The sequence below is a fragment of the Cetorhinus maximus genome, chromosome 6, assembly GCF_964194155.1.
Source record: "Cetorhinus maximus chromosome 6, sCetMax3.hap1.1, whole genome shotgun sequence".
NCBI lineage: Eukaryota > Metazoa > Chordata > Chondrichthyes > Lamniformes > Cetorhinidae > Cetorhinus > Cetorhinus maximus.
Window position 1 is genome coordinate 139,013,045 of NC_135884.1, and position 22,165 is coordinate 139,035,209.

At 44.8% G+C, this 22,165-nt stretch overlaps 1 protein-coding gene across 1 annotated transcript in view; it reads right to left on the reverse strand.

Annotated features, from left to right (window-relative positions):
• The window catches only part of LOC144681395 (rifampicin phosphotransferase-like), a 136,336-nt gene that overhangs the window by 81,288 nt on the left and 32,883 nt on the right, over nucleotides 1-22,165 (reverse strand). Inside the window, exons 12-16 of the mRNA XM_078542987.1 lie at nucleotides 21,545-21,651; nucleotides 18,487-18,525; nucleotides 15,273-15,468; nucleotides 3,515-3,650; nucleotides 2,448-2,524 (exon numbers count right to left, since the gene is read on the reverse strand). Of these exons, the coding sequence (XP_078399113.1) occupies nucleotides 2,448-2,524; nucleotides 3,515-3,650; nucleotides 15,273-15,468; nucleotides 18,487-18,525; nucleotides 21,545-21,651 (555 nt within the window). The remainder of the gene's footprint in view (nucleotides 1-2,447; nucleotides 2,525-3,514; nucleotides 3,651-15,272; nucleotides 15,469-18,486; nucleotides 18,526-21,544; nucleotides 21,652-22,165) is intronic.

Here is a 22,165-nt window from a genome sequence, read left to right on the forward strand (position 1 = left end):
GTTGTGTTCCCATGCATCTGCTGCCCTTGTCCTTCGAGGTGGTAGAGGTTGTGGGATCGGTAGATGCTTCTGAAGGAGCCTTGGTGAGTTGCTGCATTGCATCTACTGCTGCCACTGTGCGCCGGTATTGGAGGGAATGAACTTTTAAGGTGGTGGATGGGGTGCTGATCAAGCGGGCTGCTTTATCCTGGATGGTGTTGAGTTCTTGAGTGTTGGAGGTTCCAGGCAAGTGGACAATATTCCATCACACTCATGACTTGTGCCTTGTAGATGGTGGACAGGCTTTGGGGAGTTAGGAGGTGAGTTCCTCGCTGCAGGATTCCTAGGCTCTGACTGGCTCTTGTAGCCACAGAATTTATATGGCTGGTCCAGTTTAGTTTCTGGTCAATGGTAACCCTAGGGATGTTGATAGTGGGGGATTCAGCAATGGTAATGCCACTGAATGTCAAGGGAAGATGGTTGGATTCCCTCTTCTTGGGGATGATCATTGCCTGGCACTTGTGTGGTATGAATGTTACTTGCCATTTGTCAGCCCAAGCCTGAATGTTGTCCAGGTCACTACTACGGTATCTGAGGAGTTGTGAATGGTGCTGAACATTGTGCAATCATCAGCGAACATCCCCACTTCTGACCTTATAGTGGAAGGAAGGTCATTGATGAAGTAGCTGAAGATGGTTGGGCCTAGGACACTACCCTGAGGAATTCCTGCAGTGATGTCCTGGAACTGAGATGATTGACCTCCAACCAACCAGCAGAGAGTTTTCCCCCTGATTCCCATTGACCCCAGTTTTGCTAGAGCTCCATAACACCGCACTCGGTCAAATGCTGCCTTGATGTTGAGGGCAGTCACTCTCACTTCACCTTTCGAGTTCAGCTCTTTTGCCAATGCTTAAACTAAGGCTGCAGTGAGATCAGGAGCTGACTGGGCCTGGCGAAAATTTATATTTACTATGCAAAATCATTTTAAAGGCTAAACAAAGAATTAAGTTGCTTAAGCAGGAAGTTTGCAATTTAGTTGAACTTGAAGTAGCAGCAGGAGTTCTTTTAATCCGTTCAGTACTCAATTTATAAGGGATTATATTTCAGTATTAAACTTCAGCTAATGTGACAGTTTAGCTCAGTTGATAGCTCTCCAATTCTAGGTCAAAAGGGTGTGGTTCAAAGCCTCATTCCAGAGCACGTAATCTGGGTTTGTATTTCAGGACCTTACAAAGGATTTCACAGAAGAGAATCATCTTGGTATCTGGGTAAGTACTTTTCCCACCAAAAGCAATCTAACATTATTTACACCATTGCTGTTGCCAGGCTTTTCAGTAATTCACTGTGTGTGCAGTGCTTGGATACAAGATAGCATGCACATGCAAATTCTTAAAGCCAGATGCATTACAATCTAGAAATAGACATAATCTGCGGAATCTTGTTGAGGCATCGGGGGTTTCACTTACCAGCTGGAGAAACAATGAGAGACCCACACTGTCTGTTTTTGAGAAGGCCCTCTGAACCACAAGCCAATCAGGCTTCGGTGAGGCCAATAACGGGCCTCCCCCTGGAATCAAGAACCAGAGGACGGAAGTCTCGCCTACTGAGAGCTACCAACCAATCAGAGGCTGGCAGGTCTTGTGCACAGCAGTGCCACTGGGGAGGCCATGGCTGCTGCCAGAAGGACAGGTACCAGAGTCCCAGGATCACAAAGCGACCAAGGCCACTGGTAAGTAATGTAAGAGAGGGTTCTGGTTTGTGCCGGGGGCAAGGTGTGTGTGGGGGGAGGGGTGGGGGGATGTTGGCAGCAAGAGCAAGGGGTGGCTCTTGGTGGGCCCCTCCCTCCCCAATGTCCAGTCCCTCAATCAGGCACTGAGTGCCTTTGATCAAGGGACCTCTAGGAGGTGACAAGCTGGCCACACCGTTGTAACTGTGGTGCATGCCGCATGGCGACTGGCCCAGCTGCAGCTGGCTGAATGCCAGCAGCGGCAGGATGATGCCGTTAAGTGGTGATTACTTGGCCACTAATGGGTCTCAATTGGCAGCGGGCGGGAAGGCCGACCATGGGGCTTCCCCCCTACAGCGGGTGGAGGCGGGAAGGCGCTGGGGTTCCAGTACACCACCATCCTGCCTAGTACATGCCCTTCCTGCCTCCAATGAGAGCACAAGATTCTGCCCAATATATGAAATTAGCCACAACTGGGGACATAGATCCCTTGCATTGAGTTTATACATCTGGGTGTGAACTGCAGAAAAGGGTAAAAGGGAGATAGGGAGATGCAGAGGAGTCAATAGACAATAGTCGGTCATTTTTTTTATAAATAAATGTATAGATTAAGATGCTGTCAGTCCCTGGCAATCTGGATTTACACAAAGAGCTCTGGGTCATACTGATGTTCCTCAACTTTAACTCCATTTAATTACATTGTGTTTCAAATGAAGCCAGAACATAAGTTGCAGTATCTCACCTCTCCTAGACCATAGTTTGCATTGATAACCAGCCTGCCTGGGTGGCCAGTGAGAGGATCACAGGTAAATAATACACCTGTAACAACATTGTGAAGAAAATATTTAATGCAATAGTAGCACACTAGTGGTGTAAAACATGATTTTTTAAAGGGAAAGTTCATGCTTAGAATGACAGTACACATTTCAGCACCCTACCAAAATGAGGACTTCTAGAGAGGAGAGATTGGAAAGTAACTGAGCCATATCAGAATGCTTTGCTTAAACCTGATAGCGATTTAACCAGAGTTAACTATATTTACATGTGCCAAATTTGCACTTGACCTTATTCAAAGTAACAACAGAAGAAAGCAAGAGTGAGTTAAGCTATTGAAGCTCTTTAAGTCTGCTCCTTCCACAGACTAGGAAGAACTGTATATACCATAAACTTATAAAAAATTTATGAAAAAGCAACAGACCAACTCCATCATTTACACCACCAAGTTCTCACTATTTTCTCAACTTATCATTGACTCTACGTAATTTCCCAATGGAAATGGTTCAATAAATGCTCCCAGATCCAGAAATAATGAAGCTAACACTCCAGAATATTTATCCATTTGCAGATTTCTATTATTCACTTGACCTTCTGGCCTTCACCCTCACATTTACCCTGCTGGTTAAAAGAGTTAAGTCTTCAACAGCCCTTCACTTATTTGAATACATCCTAAAAAAATGTAGACTGTGGGAGAAACATTTCTAATCTCTACCTTTGCTTAAGGCTTATTAACCTCTGTCCTCCAGTCAGGCACTCCTAGTGAAAATCAAATAACTTGCTCATATCTATATAATCTGTGCCTCTCAGCATTTTAAAGAACCTAATGAAATCAACATTCAATTTAAAGGCTGTAAGCCCTAACTGGGCTAAAGATGGCATGTTTTGTGGCTAATATTCACCTTCACCACTTGAGCATAAAAGGCATACTGACTTCCAGACGACACACATCATGCAGATGATCTGCTTTGCCAGCTTGTCACCTAAAGTTGCAATAACTCCAATCACCTCCCGAGTAGAAGTGGCAAACGTTACCTGCTGCCTGAGCTGATACCATCTGTTGGATGACCACACCCATGCTTGATGGCACTGGTTGCCCCCTTTGATGGCGATATTGCACTGCTTGGAAAGAGTAGAGAGAGGCCCAACATTTCTGCACAGCATCATACACCTGTGGAAGCAAAGATTCATTCTGGGGTCATGAAAATGATAAGCAAAGCCTGCTTTGTCATTGCCTTTAAATCAGAATGCCATTCGTCTGGATATTGTTCCTTTACCCATTGAAAAAAATATAAGCAATGTTGATGAAAGATTGCTGAGACCTTTTAAAAGAGCAGAGTCTGTCTCTCCACCTTGACATTATGGACCGGGGGTGATAGGGTGACCTGCTCTGTGAATCCTCTTTCCTAAATGAGATTTGCCAATCTTTAATAGGAGCACTAAATGGTGCGCATTACCCAAGGAAGCCATCCTAGTGGAGAAAATGTTCATTATTCTGTTCCAGTACCAAGTTTCATGAACAAAATGTGGTGCTGATTCCAGTAATGGGTAAGCAGTTTAGGAAATAATTCATGGCATCACTTTTTGCTCAAAGCTGTGCAAACCGAGTGCTACATAGAAGTAAATGAAAATTGCTGAACAAATCCTATCAAATTCTTGCACTGAACCTATACAGTGTTACAATCTGTTTTGGCACCAATAACTGTTTGTTTAAAGTGGATGAAGTTTGAAATCCCAGGTGTTTAAGTGAATAAAGGCACAAGATTCCACAGTTTTAAACAAATAAAATCAACTTCACTGCACAAAGTCAGAAAACTCAATCTACAATATCTATTTTATACTCTAATATTTTGAACTAACATGAGATAAATACATATTAACAGGAAAAATGGTTGAACACATCACACTGCACATTAAATGGCAAATTCAATCAAGACAGACACCATGGATTTCTCAGCAACCCATCCAGACATAAAAGTGACCACGATGAGTTAAAACTCTGACTCCCTCACAAGGGATTTCATCTCCTCACTGTCAAAAATCTAGCCTCTGAATTTCCTCAAAAGTTGTTCCAATTCTGACTGCCTTAATGACTGTTCACCTCCGAATGGTTCAATCTCTTCTCCTGAGACTGCATTCCATGGGATTCACAAAGCTGCACTTCCACCTCTACCAGCACAATTCGAACTCTTTTCAGACCGCTAGCTTCGCTATGCTGGCACTGCCCCTGGGTTTTCCGAACTCCAGTCTCTTGGCTGCATATAGCTATAAATGGCTCCCAGGGTTTCTCTGAGACCTAACTGCCTGGCACAGAACCAGTGACTTTCGGCCACCTTCTCAGCTCCCCATGGCTTCTCAGAGCCCTAGTACCTTGTTAGCTCCCAGGGGTCCTCTGTGTGCTTCAAACCACAGTAGGTCTAAACTGCAACTCTCAGCTGCACCAAATGGCTCCCAGGGCTTTTCTGAGCCCTAACTGCCTGAAGCTTGCTAACAGCAGCACTGTTGGTTTTGGGGCCTTTTCCCCTGCTGAAGAACACTCAGATAAATTGAAACCAGAGAATCTTCTTAAGCTCCAACTATCTCCATGACAACATAGCCTTACAGGTCTATCCTCAAACTGACTGTGAAGTCAATTATCCTTCCTTTAAAATTTCACCAGCTAAATAAGCCCACCTGCTGCTTTATGGCTCCATCTCTTCTCTTGTGACTCCATTAAACAAACATGCATAACTTTCTGAACTGCCATTTTCTTTTAGGTGTTCTGGCAATCTCTAAAGCCCATCACTTTAGTTTAAAATATTAACATGAGCCATGAACTAGATATTCGTCACAGAAGTCACCCCAAAAATTTATGGAGTCAATTCTGGATCCAGTCAACCATTTGTGTGACTTTGTCTACGGTGACCTTACGCTCTCTTATCTAGTAGCCTTGGTGCAAACATGAACAAAAGAGCTGAGTGCCAGAGGTGAGGCAAAAGTGACTGCCCTTGTTAACAAGGCAGCATTTGACTGAGTGTGGCAGCAAGGAGCCCTAGTGAAATGAAATCATTAGGAATCAGCAGGAAAACTTTCCACTGGCAGGAGTCAAACCTAGCACAAAGGAAGATGGTTGTAGTTTTTGTTGACCTATCATCACAGCTGCAGGAGTTTCCCTTGGCCCAACCATCTTCATTTGCTTCAATGACATCTGTTCCATCATAAGGTTAGAAATCAGGATGTTGATTTGAGTCCAGTTTCTTTCACAACTCCTCAGTTAATGAAGCAGTCTGTGCCCACATCTGGGTAATATTCAGGCTTGGGCTAATAAGTGGCAAATACCATTCGCAAAATGACCATTTTCACCAAGAAAGAGATAAGCCACATTCCCTTGACATTCAACAGCATTACCATCATCAAATCCCCTACCATCAACACCAGAACCTTAACAGGACCAGCCATATAAATACAAGAGCAGCTGGGTATTCTCCAGTGAGTGACTCATCTACTGGCTTGTTAAATCCTGTCCACCTCCTATAAGCCAAGTCAGGAGTGTGATGGAATACTTCCCACTTGCCTGGGTTAATGCAGCTCCAAAACTCAAAAAACTTACACCATCCAGGACAAAGCAATCTGCTGCAACAGCCCCATCCACCAACTTAAACCTTCACTCCCTCCACCACTACGCACAGTGACAGCAATGTGTACCATCTACAAGATGCACTGTAATAACTCACCAAAGCTTCTTTAGTGGCACCTTCCTAATGCTTAACCTTTATTACCTAGAACCACAAGGCAGCAGACACATGGGAACACCACCACCTCCAAGTTCCCCTACAAATTACACATCATCTTGACTTGGAAATATATCACAACTCCTTCATCAAAATCATGCAACTCCTTACATAACAGCTCTGTGATAGTTCATATGGAACAGACTGATGAAAGAATTGGAGTGGGAAAAATAAATTGTTCCGTCAAAAGCAATTTAAAAACTGCAAAAAGGTTTTATTGGGTCTGTAATTACTAAAGTGCTAAAATGTCCACATTCGATGTCAATGCTTTCATAGGACAGGATGAGATAACTGGCGAGAAATTAAAGGCACTGTCCTTGGAAGAATTAAAAAGTGTAGCTAGGCATTTAGGGGTGGACTTCTGCCTGAAAGCCAGAAAAACAGAAATTCTGAAATGGGTGGCAAAATATCTACAGGTGGAAATTGAGGACACTGAAACAGATAAATTAGTGGCAGAAAAATTAAGATTGGAGCAGCTGAAATTGGAACTGGAATTTCAGGAAAGGGAAAAAGAGAGTGAGAGAGAGGTAGGAATGGAAGGAGGAGAGAGAATTCCAGGAAAGAGTAAAGGAAAAGGAGTTTAAATTAAAATAGCTCGAGCTGAGAAGGATGTCCATTGAAGACACCCCTGGTGAAGGAATCACCCCTAGCTCAGATTTAAGGGGTGAGATATTCCAGTTTGCCCATTTAATTCCTAAGGTTAGCATGGCAGTTAAAGTGACCACCCAACACTGATCCCTGCAGTTGCAGAGTAAGCTGACAGGAAACGCTCGCGAGGTTTACTCCCTCTTGCCTGAGGAAAGTGCAACAAGCTATGAAGCAGCAAAAAGCGCTGTTTTAAATGTGTACCAGTTATTGCCGGAGGCACACCATCAGAACTTCTGTACCCTCAGGAAATGGCCTGACCAGGCATAGCTGGAATTTGAATGGCTTGAGTAGCACGCTTTTGACCGGTGGATACAGGCACTTAAAAATTGAGACCACCTATGGAAACCTTCGTGTACTAATTCTCCTCAAGGAGTTCAAAAACTCCATACCTTTCCTGATAAGAACACACATAGAGGAACAACCCTAGCCAAAGGTTATGAGCTTGTCCACAAACCCTAATCCCAAAGGAAAACTTTCCCTGGTCACCCCAACCAACTGAGAAGGATAGAAGAGTGGGAGAGTGATAGGAAACAACACCCATGGGAGAGAAGGAACAGCTGGGAAGACAGGGGGTGCTCCTCAGGCCTGAAAGGATGGTGCTGAGAAGACGGGTGAGACCAAGAAGCCCATGGGCGGCATTGTCCCAGATTTGAACTAAGCGCAGTAGTGGGAAAAAGACGATGGCCACAATGGTGAGTTTTCACACCATATAATTTACTTTCCACCTCATTAATTATGCAGGGACAGGAAACATGCTGACCCACTGGTGGGCAGCCTCTGAATTGCCCACCATGCCATTACCTCACCGTTTCCTAACTCTGGGTGCCACATCTAAACTGTAGCTGCGCACACAGTTCTCAATACTGGCAGCCAGGCCTGCTGCAGTGAAGACATGGCCCTGAAAGCCAAGAATGACCCATCACTGGAATGCCTTTTGGAGGCCCGCCATGATGTCCTCCACGTTTGGCCGCAGAAGGTCCAGAAACCTCACCACTCCGGCTTGGGGGAGGGGGGCAGCGGCAGTGGTGGTCAGTGCCAATGCTGCACAGAAGAGGTTGGCCATCCAGTGGAGAAAGAGGATGAATGATCTCATCCATGCCACCAGGGTAAGGCAACCATCTCATCACTCTAAACTCACACACTCACAAGGCCATCACACATTCACTGGCATCTCACTCACTGCTGCCCGTGAGCCCCCCCCCTAAAAGTGATGTGGTTCTGCCTGGCGCTGATGACCGCAAGTGCTGCCCGAAGAAAGGTAGGCAAACAAATCTCGAAGTGCCAACTGAAGTGCAGGTCGCCAGGTGCACGTCGCTTATGTACAGTTGTGAAACATGTTGGCGTGCAATCACACCGGCGTGACCGGATGATCCAGCATGGCAGGATGATTCTAGCAAACAGGGCTTATGATTAGATGCTAAAGTACTGAAATTAGTTTCCTGGCAGGAAACGTAGCCGGCCATTGACGGGAGGAGTGGACGATTACAAATTGGTTTCACGACGGCATAAAACCGATTTTTGGCTTTCTCGCCATATTATCCGCTAACACCCACCATGATGCCCATCACCAATGGGACTGGGCGATTCTGCCCTATGTGATTTAACTGCCACAAGGCAGGGCTGATTGCTGGAGGTTACGGGAAAAACCCCTGGGATTTGTCAGAACATACAAACCCTGCACAGAAAATGGAAGTCAGATAGCGAGCAGAGCAGACCAGGTTTTGGCTTTGACTGCAACAGCAAATCCCTGTGGGTGCACTATAGGAGTGCGGGTAAGTTTTTAAAAATCCATGAGAGTGAGATAGCATGTTTCCTGTCCCTGCATAATTAATGAGGTGGGAAGCGAATGATACGGTGTGAAAACCCGCCATTGTGGCCAGTCTTTTTCCCACTGCTGCACTTTGTTCAAATCTGGGACGATGCCGCCCATGGGCTTCTTGGCCTCACCCGTCTTCTCAGCGCCATCCTTTCAGGACTGAGGAGCGTCCATGTCTTCCCAGCTGTTCCTTCTCTCCCATGGGTGTTGTTTCCTATCACTCTCCCACTTTCTATCCTTCTCAGTTGGTTGGAGTGACCAGGGAAAGGTTTCTTTTGGGATTAGGGTTTGTGGACAAGCTCATAATCATTGGCTAGTTCCTCTATGTGTTTTCTTATCGGGAAAGGTATGGAGTGGGGAAATATTAAGACTAGTACACAAAATCCTGATCGCTGGACCTGTTGGTATATGAGAAACCCAAGCCTGCATCAGCCAGCATTTTTACTGGCCACACCTCTACAAGGATGTAATAAGGTTTTGCAGAACTTGCCACACCTGCCAGGTTGTGGGAAAACCCCAACATGCAGTAAAACCTGCTCCTGTGATACCCGAGCTGGCTTTTGAGGAACCACTCAGCATTGTGCTAGTGGGGCCCCTGCCCATAACAAAAAGGGGCTACCAGTAAATCCTTACCATCATGGACGTAGTTACCTGCTTCCCAGAGGCTGTTCCCCTGAGAACCATATCTGTCAAGTGGTAGGGGAATTAACACAATTCTTTACTGCCCAGTGAGACCCAGTTGGATCAGGGCTCAAATTTCATGTCCTGAATATTCCAGGAAGTCATGGATAAACTGGGCATGACCCAGCTGAAGTCCTCAGTATGTCATCTGCAGTCACGGGGATGCCAGTATGGTACCACCAGACCCTAAAAATAATGACCAGGGCATACTGACACAAATACCCTCATAACTGGAATAAAGAGCTAGATTTTCTTTTGTTCTCTACCAGAGTCTCACCCAATGAACTCACCAGTTTTATTACATTTGAATTGGTTTATAAACACCAAGTGACAGGTCCTCTGTAACTAATCAAGGAGAGATTTTTCAAACAGAAGGGGGAGAACCATATCGGTCATGTTAGTCTCCGTAACTGTGTTCGTGAGTGACTCACAAAAGTCTGTGATTTGGTTCGAGCACTGTGGTAATTATGGTTTTATCTGATGTGTAATATACCTTTAAGAAGAATGTGAAGAATGTAGTAAAGGAAGATCACATGATCTTTGTATCCAATAGTAGAGTAGCGTGGGCTACCTCAGTAGTTAGTATTTAGTAGTGTAGAGACAGAGTTTGAAGTGTAAGCACATGTTTAGTTGCTGCTGAGCACCTTTGTGAATAAACTAAGAGCTCCACCTATGAAGCCTCTGCTGATCAGCTCTATCAATAGTACCAACTTGGCCACCACTCACAACAAGCGTGATACGAGGCTCCATAGGATTCAACAAACTGGCAATGAGGATTAAACAAGTTAAACAGAAGAAATCAAGAGAAACAAATTTGCCACTGTTCCTCGCACAGTAATTGTAAGCAGAAGTTCCATTCAAATCGTCAAACTAATTCCCTCACAGAATGCTGCATTTTGGAAGAATTGATCCTTTCCATCCAGCAATGGATGATTGGTCTCACTACACTGAATATCTCACTTTCTTTCCCAAAGCAAACGAGATTACGGGGGAAGGGAAGAGGCAGGCGATCCTCTTAAGTACATGTGGGAATAAAACCTATGGTTTGATTTGTAGTTTGACAGCACCCAGCGCCCCAGACTCGAAAAATTTTGATGAATTGATAGACCTAGTGAAGGGCCATTATCAACCAAATCCCTCAGAAACGATGCAAAGGTTCAAGTTTCATTCAAAAAATAGAGCCCCAGGGGACACAGTTGCGAGCGTGAAGCAATTAACGGAACATTGTAAGTTTGGCGCATCTCTAAACGACATGCTAAGCGATCGTCTAGTGTGCAGTGTGAATGAGGACACGGTTCAGCAGCGATTGTTATCTGAACCAAATTTGGATTTCAAGAAGGCGCTAGAGATAGCATTGGCCATGGAAAACGCAGTAAGAGATTCAAAAGTCATACAGGGGCACGCAAAATGGTGCCGTCTTCCACATCAGGCGGGAAGCCCCAGCCGAAAGGGGGGAGAAAGTGCAAAATTCTGCTGGGAAGCAAGAAACAGCCCCGGCTAGCAGGAAAATGAGAAAGAATGACTTAGCAGCAAAAACAAGGAATGATTTCAATAGAGGTGAAAACAAGCAGTCTTTTAGTGATTGGCAGTTTAAAAAACAAATGTTTTTATTGTCATAGAAACGGACACATAAAAAGACAATGCAAGGAAAGAGTCAAGCAGACTTTTAAACAAAAGAAAAGAAACAGTGAGATCTACAATGTAGAAGAGCCTGAAGTAACAAATCCAGTTATTTACTCGTTATTTAATTTGAAGGTTGGAAAACCAGAGCCAATGTATGTACAGTGAAAGTGAATGGTAGACCTGTTCAAATGGAAGTGGACATAGGAGCTTCCACTATAGTAATTGGGGAATATAACTTCAGCTATCTAAATAATGGAGCACACCAATTAAATTTAAAAAACCTACTGCCCAATTAAAAACATATGCGGGTGAAGACATCTAAGCAGAGTAACATCTATAAGTAGAGCAACTGCCCATTATAGAAGTCAATTGGTAAAGCTACCCTTGATGGTGATAGCAAGAGAGGGGCCAAGCCTCCTTGGGCAAAACTGGCTAAAGGAGATTAGGTTAGAATGGGCTGAACAAACATCAGAAACGGTATTCCATAGTAGAAAAAGAAACCTTATGTTTGTTACTGGCTCTCAAACATTTTGAGATACATGTCCAAAATGGATACAGAGCGACCACAGTCGATAGCGACCACAACCCTTTAACCTTTGTGGAGAAATTCAAAACTCAGAATGCAAGGTTATTCCACTGGAGTTGTTTCTCCAAAAATATTACCTAAAAATCACCCACATTGTAGCGAAATCAAATGTGATTGTGGATGCCCTGTTCAGAACTTAAAGTTAGAATTGATTGATAATCCAGACCAAGGCAACGAAAGTGAATGGAAGTGAATGTGGGTTTTTTTTGGTTTGTGTTTTTATACCTTGCAATGAAATGAAAGTGAATTTAATTTAATTTCTTTATGATGGAGTGGTGTTATGAGGCTACGCCCCTTTATTTTATGAAAATATGATACTTCAACTTTCAACTGACTGGAAACTTTGCAGTTTGAACTGAGACAGGGCAATCTGCTTAAAAAATGCAAGGCCACATTCCAAGGTGAAGGTGAGAAACAAGTAAATCACCCTCAGGGGAATGTGAAGAGAGACTCATCTCCTATAACCCAGACACCCATCGGAACTCATAGCTAAGAAAGAGACATTAAAAATGCAAAGTGCAGGATATTGAAACAATGGCTGTCACAGACAGATACATCCAAAACCTCTTGGAAATACACAATTGGTAAAATATTTCAAGGCAGGTCTGCCAGCTACTAGAGGGAGATTGCAGGTGACACTGGCGGTGTCCAGGAAGTCTTCAGTAGGGGAAACAAGCTGAGGGCCTGAGGGCTCTATCTCTCTTTTGGAATAAACGTGTCACCTGGTTTGAAAAGCCAACTCTACCAGAAACCTACCGACGAACCAAGATCTTGAAATTATTGCAATACCTTCTACATCTGACTGCATCCAGGAAACCAATTAATCTAAATTGGCCACAACGTTTAAAATCTACGCCTATGCCTCAAAAACAATCAAAGGACACATAACCATATATTCTTTTACCTTTTTTTATTGGACTCTAACTCCCCTTATTTCTGACACGTGTGAGTGTGTGCGTGTGTGGGTCTGTGTGTATGGGTCTGTGTCTATGTGTGTGGGCCCTAAGGACTACATGAGGGCTGAATGCTTAACATTGCATTTTTCGTATTCTTCTTGGTTTGGGGGTTAATAAATTTTCTCTTTCTTTGACTCAAAAAAACCTTGTTTGATTGGCTCCTTATTGCTCACAGTTTAAATAATAAAATACATTCTGATTTGGAAAAGGCATATCCTTGTAAAAAAGAAACCTAAACCTTTGTTGTGATCAACCGAGGAGGTTGAATAGATGGGACCCAGTTCACCCCTTCTCACCTGGTCATAACAGAAGGCAGCTCACCACATTTTCTCAAGGGCAATTAGGGATGTGCAATAAATGCTGGCCTTGCTAGTGATTCCCACATCCCATGAATGAACAATTAATAAAACTGTCAGAGAATAATCAAATGTATTAATTTACTTCAATAATATGTATATTTAGTGAGACAGACATATTGGGCGGGAATAGATATAGGAAAGGGAAGCAAGGTGGCCGGGAAACTTAACTGACTCAAAATCCTGGAACTCTATTCCTAACAGCACAGTGGGTGTACCTACACCACATGGATTGCAGCGGTTCAAGAAGGCAGCTCACCACCACCTTCTCAAGGGCAACTAGGGATGGGCAATAAATGCTGGCCCAGCCAGCAAAGCCCACATCCCGTGGATGAATTTTTAAAAATTGAGCGGAAAGCCAAAAATCATCTTCCCAACAGCAGCATGAAATTTTGCAATTAAATTCAAGGAAATTTGAAGGTGTGTCGATCTTCCCGACGGCAAGCATCAGGATGTGCGTATGCATGCATCTGCACGTCATGCATGCTCATTGAAAGGCCAACTCGCCAGAATGAATTTCCTCCGCCAAATTAAGTTATCGGTGAATGAGCGATATGTGCCTCCAGATCTACGATTGTATATATGTGGTGTGCAGCGGGCGAGGTAGTCAACTTGCTGGAGTTAGAGTGAGTAGCCTCTGTTTTCTCCTCTTTGGGGGGTGTTGTTCAGTGAGGTGATGATTGGGTGGTGACAGTCTAAGGAGCACAGGGTAGGGTATCTGGCTGAGGGAAGGAGGAGTCTGGGGCAGGGACAGAGTCAGGGAGGAAAGGCAAGGATGCAGGGACAAGGGAAGGCAAGGGTGCAGGGACATGGGGAGGGAGGGAAGGGCCTTGCATGTTAGGTATGGGGGTCCAGTGAATGAGTGGGGGTGTTGGGGGCGGGGGGGTCATGCAATTTCCGGGCAGGGATTGTAGGAGAAAGATGGTACTAAAGGGTGGGGTCGGTGCTGTCTATGGTGGAGTTCTGAGGTTTGAACTGTGGGAAATGGACAGCAGAGAGAACAGTCACAATGAGATGGGGGAGTGCGATGAGGTAGGGTGGCAAGTCCAGTATCATGATCGGGTAGCAAATCGTCACGGGAGGTTGTTTGGAGGGGGGGGGGGGTGAGGTGAGTTCATGGAAATGGACAAAACAGGTGGTGTGAATAATAGGAGGGGTGAGGGTCAGGTTAGGCATGGGGACCGTAATGGGTGTAGACTCAGAGGGCAGAGAAGGCATGTGGAGGGTGATGGCTCAAGGGTAATGGCGGTGGGGGGTGCAGGGGTTGGGAGGTTCAAAGATACCAGAGGGGAGAGGAATAGTTATTTTGGTTAGGTGAAGGGTGATGAGGGGGAAGTTGGTGGGTGACATGGGAGGATAGAAGGTGGTAGGGCATGATGGAAAATTATGTGCACCAATTTTCAAGGCTCTTCTTCACAACACAGTTGCTCTGTACCTGTGAATCCTTAAAGCGGGAGGTGGGTCTTTTTGGGTGGATGGAGTTAAAGGTGAGCACAAATGGCTGACTAAAGGGACACCCTAATGATCACAAGTCAACTGGATGAGAACCGTGCTCAGTTGTGTTCTCCTCTCTATGGTGAAGCCCACACGGCAGCACGTTTTCTCCCTCACTCATGGGTCTCATAAATTTGAGATCCCAGCAAGGCCGGGAGCCGCAGTAAAGTTTCCTCTGAAGAGCAACTCAAGTTAACCAAGGCTGTTTGGGAGGGGGGAGGGGATAGGGAGGGGGAGAGGGATGGAGGTCTGGAGGGAGACAAGGGTTGGCTCCCCAGGGCCCGTGGTTGGGGGCGACAACAACGTGCTGGGTCTCGGGTAGATGGCAATGGCTGATAATGGGGCAGATGTTACATCAATGATGGCATGGCAAGGGTCTCTCGAATGCATCGTGAGGGTGATGGCGGGAAGCCCAATAATATTTGAAGGATGGTGCGCGGACATGGCTTTCATTAAGATAAAAGCAAAATACTGCGTCTGTGGAGAGAGAAACCAGAGTTAACGTTTCAAGTCCGTATGACCCTCTGAAGAGGCAGGCAGCTCTGCACTTCTACCAGCTATGGTCCCACTAAGGAGGAAGTGATGGGGGTGTCAACATCTTACCCGCCCTGCTGCAAGATTCGCTGTGCTCCTCGCACATGCATATCTAATGAGCTGATTAGAGCAGGATCATGTGCAGCCTGCCATCCCGCCACTGCTCCCCCACCGTCCGCCCCCACACCCGCCCAACCGCCCACACACACACCAAGTGGAAATCACTCTCACCCCTGCTCCCACCTCCCAACTTGTACCCCTGACTGGAAGATTCGACGCCCAGTCTCTCCACATAGGACTCTGTTTTGACTGAGAGCTTTTACACTTACCTGTTCAAAGCCTTTCAATCCCAATTTTGTCTCAAGCTGCCCAGCAGCAGAGGTGTCCTCTGTGTCCTCCCCCACTGCACTGGACCTGACAGCCAATCGTTCCTCTGCTCCCAGCAGCCTCAGCTCTGCAAGCTGATCATGAATGGCACTTTCTATCTCTGGCGCCAGTTTGGTTCTCCTGAATAATTCAACGCATCTGGAGAAGAATTAAAAAGTAGCTCATGTGCCGAATCCCACAGCAATTTACAGTGCATTGGTGAGACATTTAAAGTAAAGAATGGTGGAATTTTGGTTTAAAAAAAAGCTTCTCTTGGAATCTGCTTTGCAGAAATTTATTTCACAAGAATTTTTCTTTATTCTCTCATGAGACAAAGGCCAGCATTTGTTGCCCATCCCTAAATGCCCTTGAACTGAGTGGCTTGCTAGGCCATTTCAGAGGGCAGTTAAGAGTCAACCACATTGCTGTGGGTCTGGAGTCACATGTAGGTCGACCATGTAAGGATGGCAGGTTTCTTTCCCTAAAGAACATTAGTGAACCAAATGGGTTTTTATGGCATCGTCACTTTGACCAACTTTATAATTCCAAATTTATTAATTGAATTTAAATTCCACCAGGTGCCATTTGAACCTATGTCCCCATAAGCATTAGCCTGGGCCTGTAGATTACTAGTCCAGTGACATTACCACTACTCCATTGTCTCCCCAGAATAATGCATGTCTTTTGGTGTTTTCTGGTGGAATTATTTTAGACCCATTATATGAAATTCCATTTTTCCTGATCATACATTTGTTTGTGCTGAGCCATGATTCTCAATTTTATCTTTCCTTTATCTCTATCTCTTACTCATCTATATGTTGTCTGAAGGTGTCTTTGAATAGACTGCATAGTGAATTAAGCCATTAACATCTTTGGCCAAAGCATCTTTGTGTACTGTAGTCATTCCAAACTCTTTTGGCTGGTCTGACATCTTCCACCCTCCTTAATGTTGAGCTCATCCAAAATCCTGTTGTTCGTATCCTAATCCAAGCAAATTAGAACTCATCCATCTGACTTGCATTGGCTCCTGGTTCACTGACACTTGGGGCAGAATTTTGCCCTCGTCGGTTGGGCTCGGGAGGGGTGGGTGGGGGCGGTCGGGAAGTCGATGGCCGCCTGCGATTGGGGCTGAACCGCGATTTCATGCTGGCGGGCCAGTTCAGGCCCGCCCAGCGTGAATCGCATGCTGCAGCGCTCAGCGTTGCCTGTGCGAGGGGGGTAAGGAGGGCGAGAGCGCAAGTTTGCACATGTGCGCGGGTGAGCACCGGAAAAGCTCCCTGAGGCACAGAGCTACCTCGGGGAGATGAACAGTTTTGAAAATTAAAAAATTAAATTTTTTAAAATGTTAACAAACATGTGCCCTCATATGACTCTGTGACATGAGCAGGGACATGTTAGAAATTAGGGTGACATTTTTTGTTTTATTTTTTAATGACGATTGGAACCTCATCCTGCCCGTGGATGAGGTTTCGCAAAAATGCAAAGGCCGCCTTGGCCTTTTCGCCTGCCTGCCAACCGTAAGGTTGGGCGGGCAGTGAAAAATTTAGATCCGTTGGATTGTTAATGGCCTTAATAAGCCTTGTAATTGTTGGCGGGGACGCTGCCAAATCCTGCACGTGCCCGCCGACTAAAATTTTGCGAGAGTGCGCGATGATGTTGGGACACTTAAATGGATGACATCGCACGTCATTTTGTGCTCGAGTGGATCAGATGCGTGCTCACCCACTCTGTGAAAAATCCTGGCCTTGGATTTTAAAATTATTTTTCTAGAGTCCAAATCCCTCCTTGACCTCGCCCCTCCCCATATCGGTAACCTCAACCAGCCCTACAATCCTCCAAGAGTTCTTCATGGCTTCTCGTGAATCACCCACTCCCTTTTTCTCATAATTGACAGTGCGGCCTTTTTAAATCCATTTGTATGACTGATATTTGTCTTTAGCATAACAATTTGTTCAAAACAAAGTTACAGAAGATCTCAAATATCAAATTAGGTGACCTGATGTAAAAATATAAAGGGTGGAATTTAACGTAGCCTGTCATGGTGGGAACCATAGCAGCCAGGCCCAAATGATCATGGGAGAGGTCTCCAGTCAGTCTCCCGGTAGCACCAAAACCTCCCCCCAATTTTAAGCTGGAGGGCAGAAGGGGTTGATGCAGGATTCCTGGCTGCGGGCAGCAGGATGACAAATAGGTTTATTAATGAAATAATTGACATCCATTATCCCTGTGCCTAATGCAATTCAGTGATGACTCGGGGATTAAATGAGAGTTGCATGGCTTTCCTGCACCTCCCGAAGGTCGGTCAGCAAACCCTGTCAGTTTTCCTGGCATGCTCCTGGGGGTTCCCTTGGTATCGGGCACTCTGTGCCCAATTGAGGGACCTGGCATTAGGGGAGGGTGCTGAAAGCCACCCCACTGCCCTTGCCTCTGACAACCCCCACCGCCACCCCCCCCCCCCCCCGACCCTTGTGACCAGCCCCACCCCATCCCAACCTGCCCTCACTCACCTTTGGCCTGGAGGTCCCTCAGCAATCCTGGGCCTCTGGTAGATGCATTGCTGGCTGCTGTCATCACTCCTATTGGCACTGACAGCAATGGGGAGCTGCTAGCCTCTGATTGGCCAGCAGTTCTCAGTGGGTGGGACTTCTGTTACCGGGGTCCTGAGCCCTGGGGATGGCCCGACAGTGGCCGCTTAAATGTCTGAAGGACAGTTAATACAGTCGTGCCTCCCCCACAGAACTGACAGGGTTCCCCAACCAGTGGGCAAGACCCTCATCAAGCTGTTTAAATCCTGACCAAGGTTTCGTGGGGGACAGAATTGTCATATTAATAATTTTATATTGTTAACTTACAATCAATCACCAGAATGTGGTATTCAAACTTACTTTATAGCACCCTTTACAGAATTGTTGTTTCCCCTGGATTTAAACCAAAATCTCAGAGATACGAGGATGAAAAATGTCTTCTTGTTGTTCATAACAGTTACCCATCACTTACCTTGTTGCTTTAAGACAGCTTTTTGAGGCAATGTTTGTAGGTGACAGGAAATAAGATCAGGTACAAATTAACATGCAAACGAATTCCAAAGATAGTTTTTCTAGTAAGGAGATAGCAACTTGTTATAAAATAAACTGTGACTATATGGTAAAACTTTCTTGATTTTGTTTCTTTTTTTACCTTTTGCAGAGCTCCTGAAGGTTTCCTTTTTTTCTTGTGCTGTTGAAATACAGAAAATGTAATATAAGTAAAATCTCTTATGCTGTTAGAAAGGCAAACATTCCTTCCCCTGACTTCTAATGCTGTTTAGTATTTCTGCATTACTCACTCCCCTGAACTCTTATCCTCCTGTACCTTCCCCCTTTACCTGAACTTTTGTTCTCAACATGTTATGATCCCAGCTGAGGTTGTCCCTGGACAAGCCTGATCCCAGGGTGGAACGCAGCTTGATAGATCCTAACTTTTAATTTCTGCTGAAGGGTCATGAGGACTCGAAACGTCAACTCTTTTCTTCTCCGCCGATGCTGCCAGACCTGCTGAGTTTTTCCAGGTAATTCTGTTTTTGTTTTGGATTTCCAGCATCTGCAGTAGTTTTTTGTTTCTAACTTTTAATTTGTTTGTTTAGGTACGTGGAGCGTGGCTACTGGACTGGGTCACCGGAGTCAGCTAATTAACGTTTACCAAAACATAAAACATTTATTAAACAAGAAAAGATTAACTATATTACAATACTCTTTCATCCACAACTACACCTTTCCAGATATATACAGATTTGTAAGGATAGCACAAGTTACAAAAGCTATCTTATACTCTAATGTTCACAGTAAGTATACAGCCCATGTAAACCTATGGCACCCCGTGGTCAGACACACTCTGAAACCAAGTGACAGATGCCACCTCAACCAGATGCTATGGATCTCTCCTCAACTTCCCCCAGACGCTTGCCACACCATGAGCCAACCGACCTCACTGAACTCCATTTTTCACATGAGGGTTTCCAATCACCAATCTCCAAGGACATGCCTTGGAATCTTCTCCCAAACTGACACTTTCTCTCAGACGTCTTTCGCAAGGGACCACCTCCAGGGTTTTGAACTCTCCTTCTGGTGTTCCTCTTCCCTGGGTCACCATATGCATTCAAGCTGCCTTTCACACATTGTCTCTCACTGACTCAGCTAACAACTGTACTCTACTGCTTCATATGCCCATAGCAAAGAGTTACAGGCCTTCAGTTGTCTCTTTGGACCTTCTTGCCTCTTGTAAGCTGTTCTCACTTTAAATCTGCTTTCTGCAGCTTTTGTCTCTTTAAATTTGTAGCTTGGATCTTTTCTCTCTGCCCCTCACTTTTAACTTCACTGAACAGGACCTTTTCCAGGTCCCTGTCCTTCCTTTGACTAGACAGTCTGCTTGGGACTTTCTCCTGTTCCACTCCCCTGGATTCTTGGGTTTTTCCTTTAGCTTGGCACTTGCTATCTGTACCCTTTTCTCTAGTCTCTCCTGGCAGCTACTTTCAACCAACTTTAGCTTGGGACTGGCTATCTATCCCTTCTAGGTGGCTTCTGTTTGGCAGCTTTCTTTAAAACTAAACTCAAAACAGCTGTTTCTTTAGTTTTTCTGTGTATGTCTGTGGGAGGGACCTGCCTCTCTGGAACCCTGTTGCTAGGCAGCAGCACTTGTGTTTACGTAACTTCTTAAGTCATAAAACTCTCATTAGAAAAGCAAGCACCTTTTAAAGTGACACTAAAACTCAACTTGACCTCTTCTTAACACACAGATATAGAAATACAAATCAAATTTAAAACATTACAGCTAAAATTCATTCCAAACACCAACAAATGCAAAGATAACTTACTTAAACTGTCTCTATTTCCTAGCAGCCAATAGTCATCAACCAACAAAACATTAGACAGATCAAATGGTTATCTGAGGTTTGTAGATCCTAGCTCTGTGGAAATTGGCTGTTGTGCATTTTAGTAACAATTGCTGCCATGTACCTCATGAGTAACATCAACCATAAGTGCTTTGAAATGCAAGGACATTAAAACATAAGAAATAGGAGCAATAGTCAACCACATAGTCTATGAGCAGGTTCCACCATTTAGAAAGATCATGGCTGATCTTCCACCTCAACTCCATTCTCCTGCCTGATCTCTATATCCCTTGATTAAGAGTCCGAAAAGCTATCAATCTCACCTTGAATATACTTAATGACTGAGCATTTCTCTGGGGTAGAGAATTCCAAGGATAGTGAAGAAAGAAATCTCTCCTTCTCTGTGCTAAAAAGCCAATCCCTTATCCTGAAACTAGGCACAGGTTCTGAATTTTGCAGGCAGGGAATACAGGCTTTCAGTATCTGCTCTGTCAAACTCCCTCAGAATCTTCTGCTTCAGTGAGATCACCCCCATTCTTCTAAACTCCAGAGAGTAGATTTTCATTCTACTCGATCTTTCCTTGTAGGATGACCCTAGCAGTCAGCCCAATGAAATTTCAGCGCACCTCATAAGAACATAAGGACATAAGAAGTAGGAGCAGGAGTAGGCCATTCAGCCCTTCAAGCCTGCCCCGCCATTCAATAACATCATGGCTGATCTGCCCTAGGCCCCTTCTCCTCTTTAGTGCCAGCTCCTCATAGCCCTCAACTCCCCGATATTTCAAAAATCTATCTACCTCCTCTTTAAATACTTTCAGTGATCTAGCCTCCACAACTCTCTGAGGTAGAGAATTCCAGACATTCACTACCCTCGCAGAGAAGAAATTCCTTTGCATCTCAGTTTTAAATGAGTGTCCCCTTATTCTCCCTAGTTCGAGATTCCCTCACCAAGAAAAGTCTATCCTTCCTTAGATGTGAGTGATGCTATAGAAATATGATGGAACAAAAAGTTAAAGAAACGCAGATGCTAGAAATGTAAATAAAGCAGAAGATGATGGATACACTGACCAGGACAGCTAGTTCTGCTAAGTAAGCAGATGTTAATGGAGGTGAAATTCATTTTCAGCACAAATGATGTAAGAAACATTATTAATCCTACTCAATTTTCTTTCTCATTGACTTTAACGTAGGTGGCAAATCTGCTACCACTTGCATTACACGTCTTCTGATGGTAATTTTCACCCTGAAAGTTTCATGCGTAGACCCTTCTATTTCTGACCAAGTATCCTGCTAACTGTATCCCACCTCTTCTGTTATTTTTTGCTATGTAAGTGTAAGTTCCTTCTTGTGGTAAAATGATGACAATACCAGGCCACATCGTTCATCTCTGCCACTACTTCCTGGAGACTGCCATTCATTTTCATCTGGTGTTTCAGGGCTGCAATGGTGACACAGATTCCAGTGGGCACAGAAAACTGGAAGACAAACAAACAGGATATCATTTCACATGACTTGCGCCAGTTTTCATTACTTTAACTCTTTCGTACAGCAGGAGTTTCCTTCAAGAACGGCCCCAACTGGCTGCCTTAACCTTGGCAGAATATTGATGGAAGCCACATATAGATAAGCAAATGGGAAAATTGGGAAAAGCCCACAGGAAATTTCTGGGGAGAAAATGAAGCAGTGGAGAGAGCCTTTAGCTTAGTGGTTATCAGTTCAGCCTCTGAGTCAGTAGGCATAGGGCTTGAGCTCTGTTCCAGACAGGACCTGTGAATGGAGTCTGGCGCTCTGACGCTAATTTTGGGCCACCTAACAGGGAACTTGCCTCTGGTGTGTGCCTCTGGGCTAGCTCCCTTCAATGATGGGTTATGGGATCACTAAAGCCCACAAAGAGCCAACCACCCAACTGGCTGGTTTAGTCTGGTAATGGAAACTAGCAGTAGTACATCCTCTATTCAGGCTATGCCACACTGAGTACACTCAGGCACT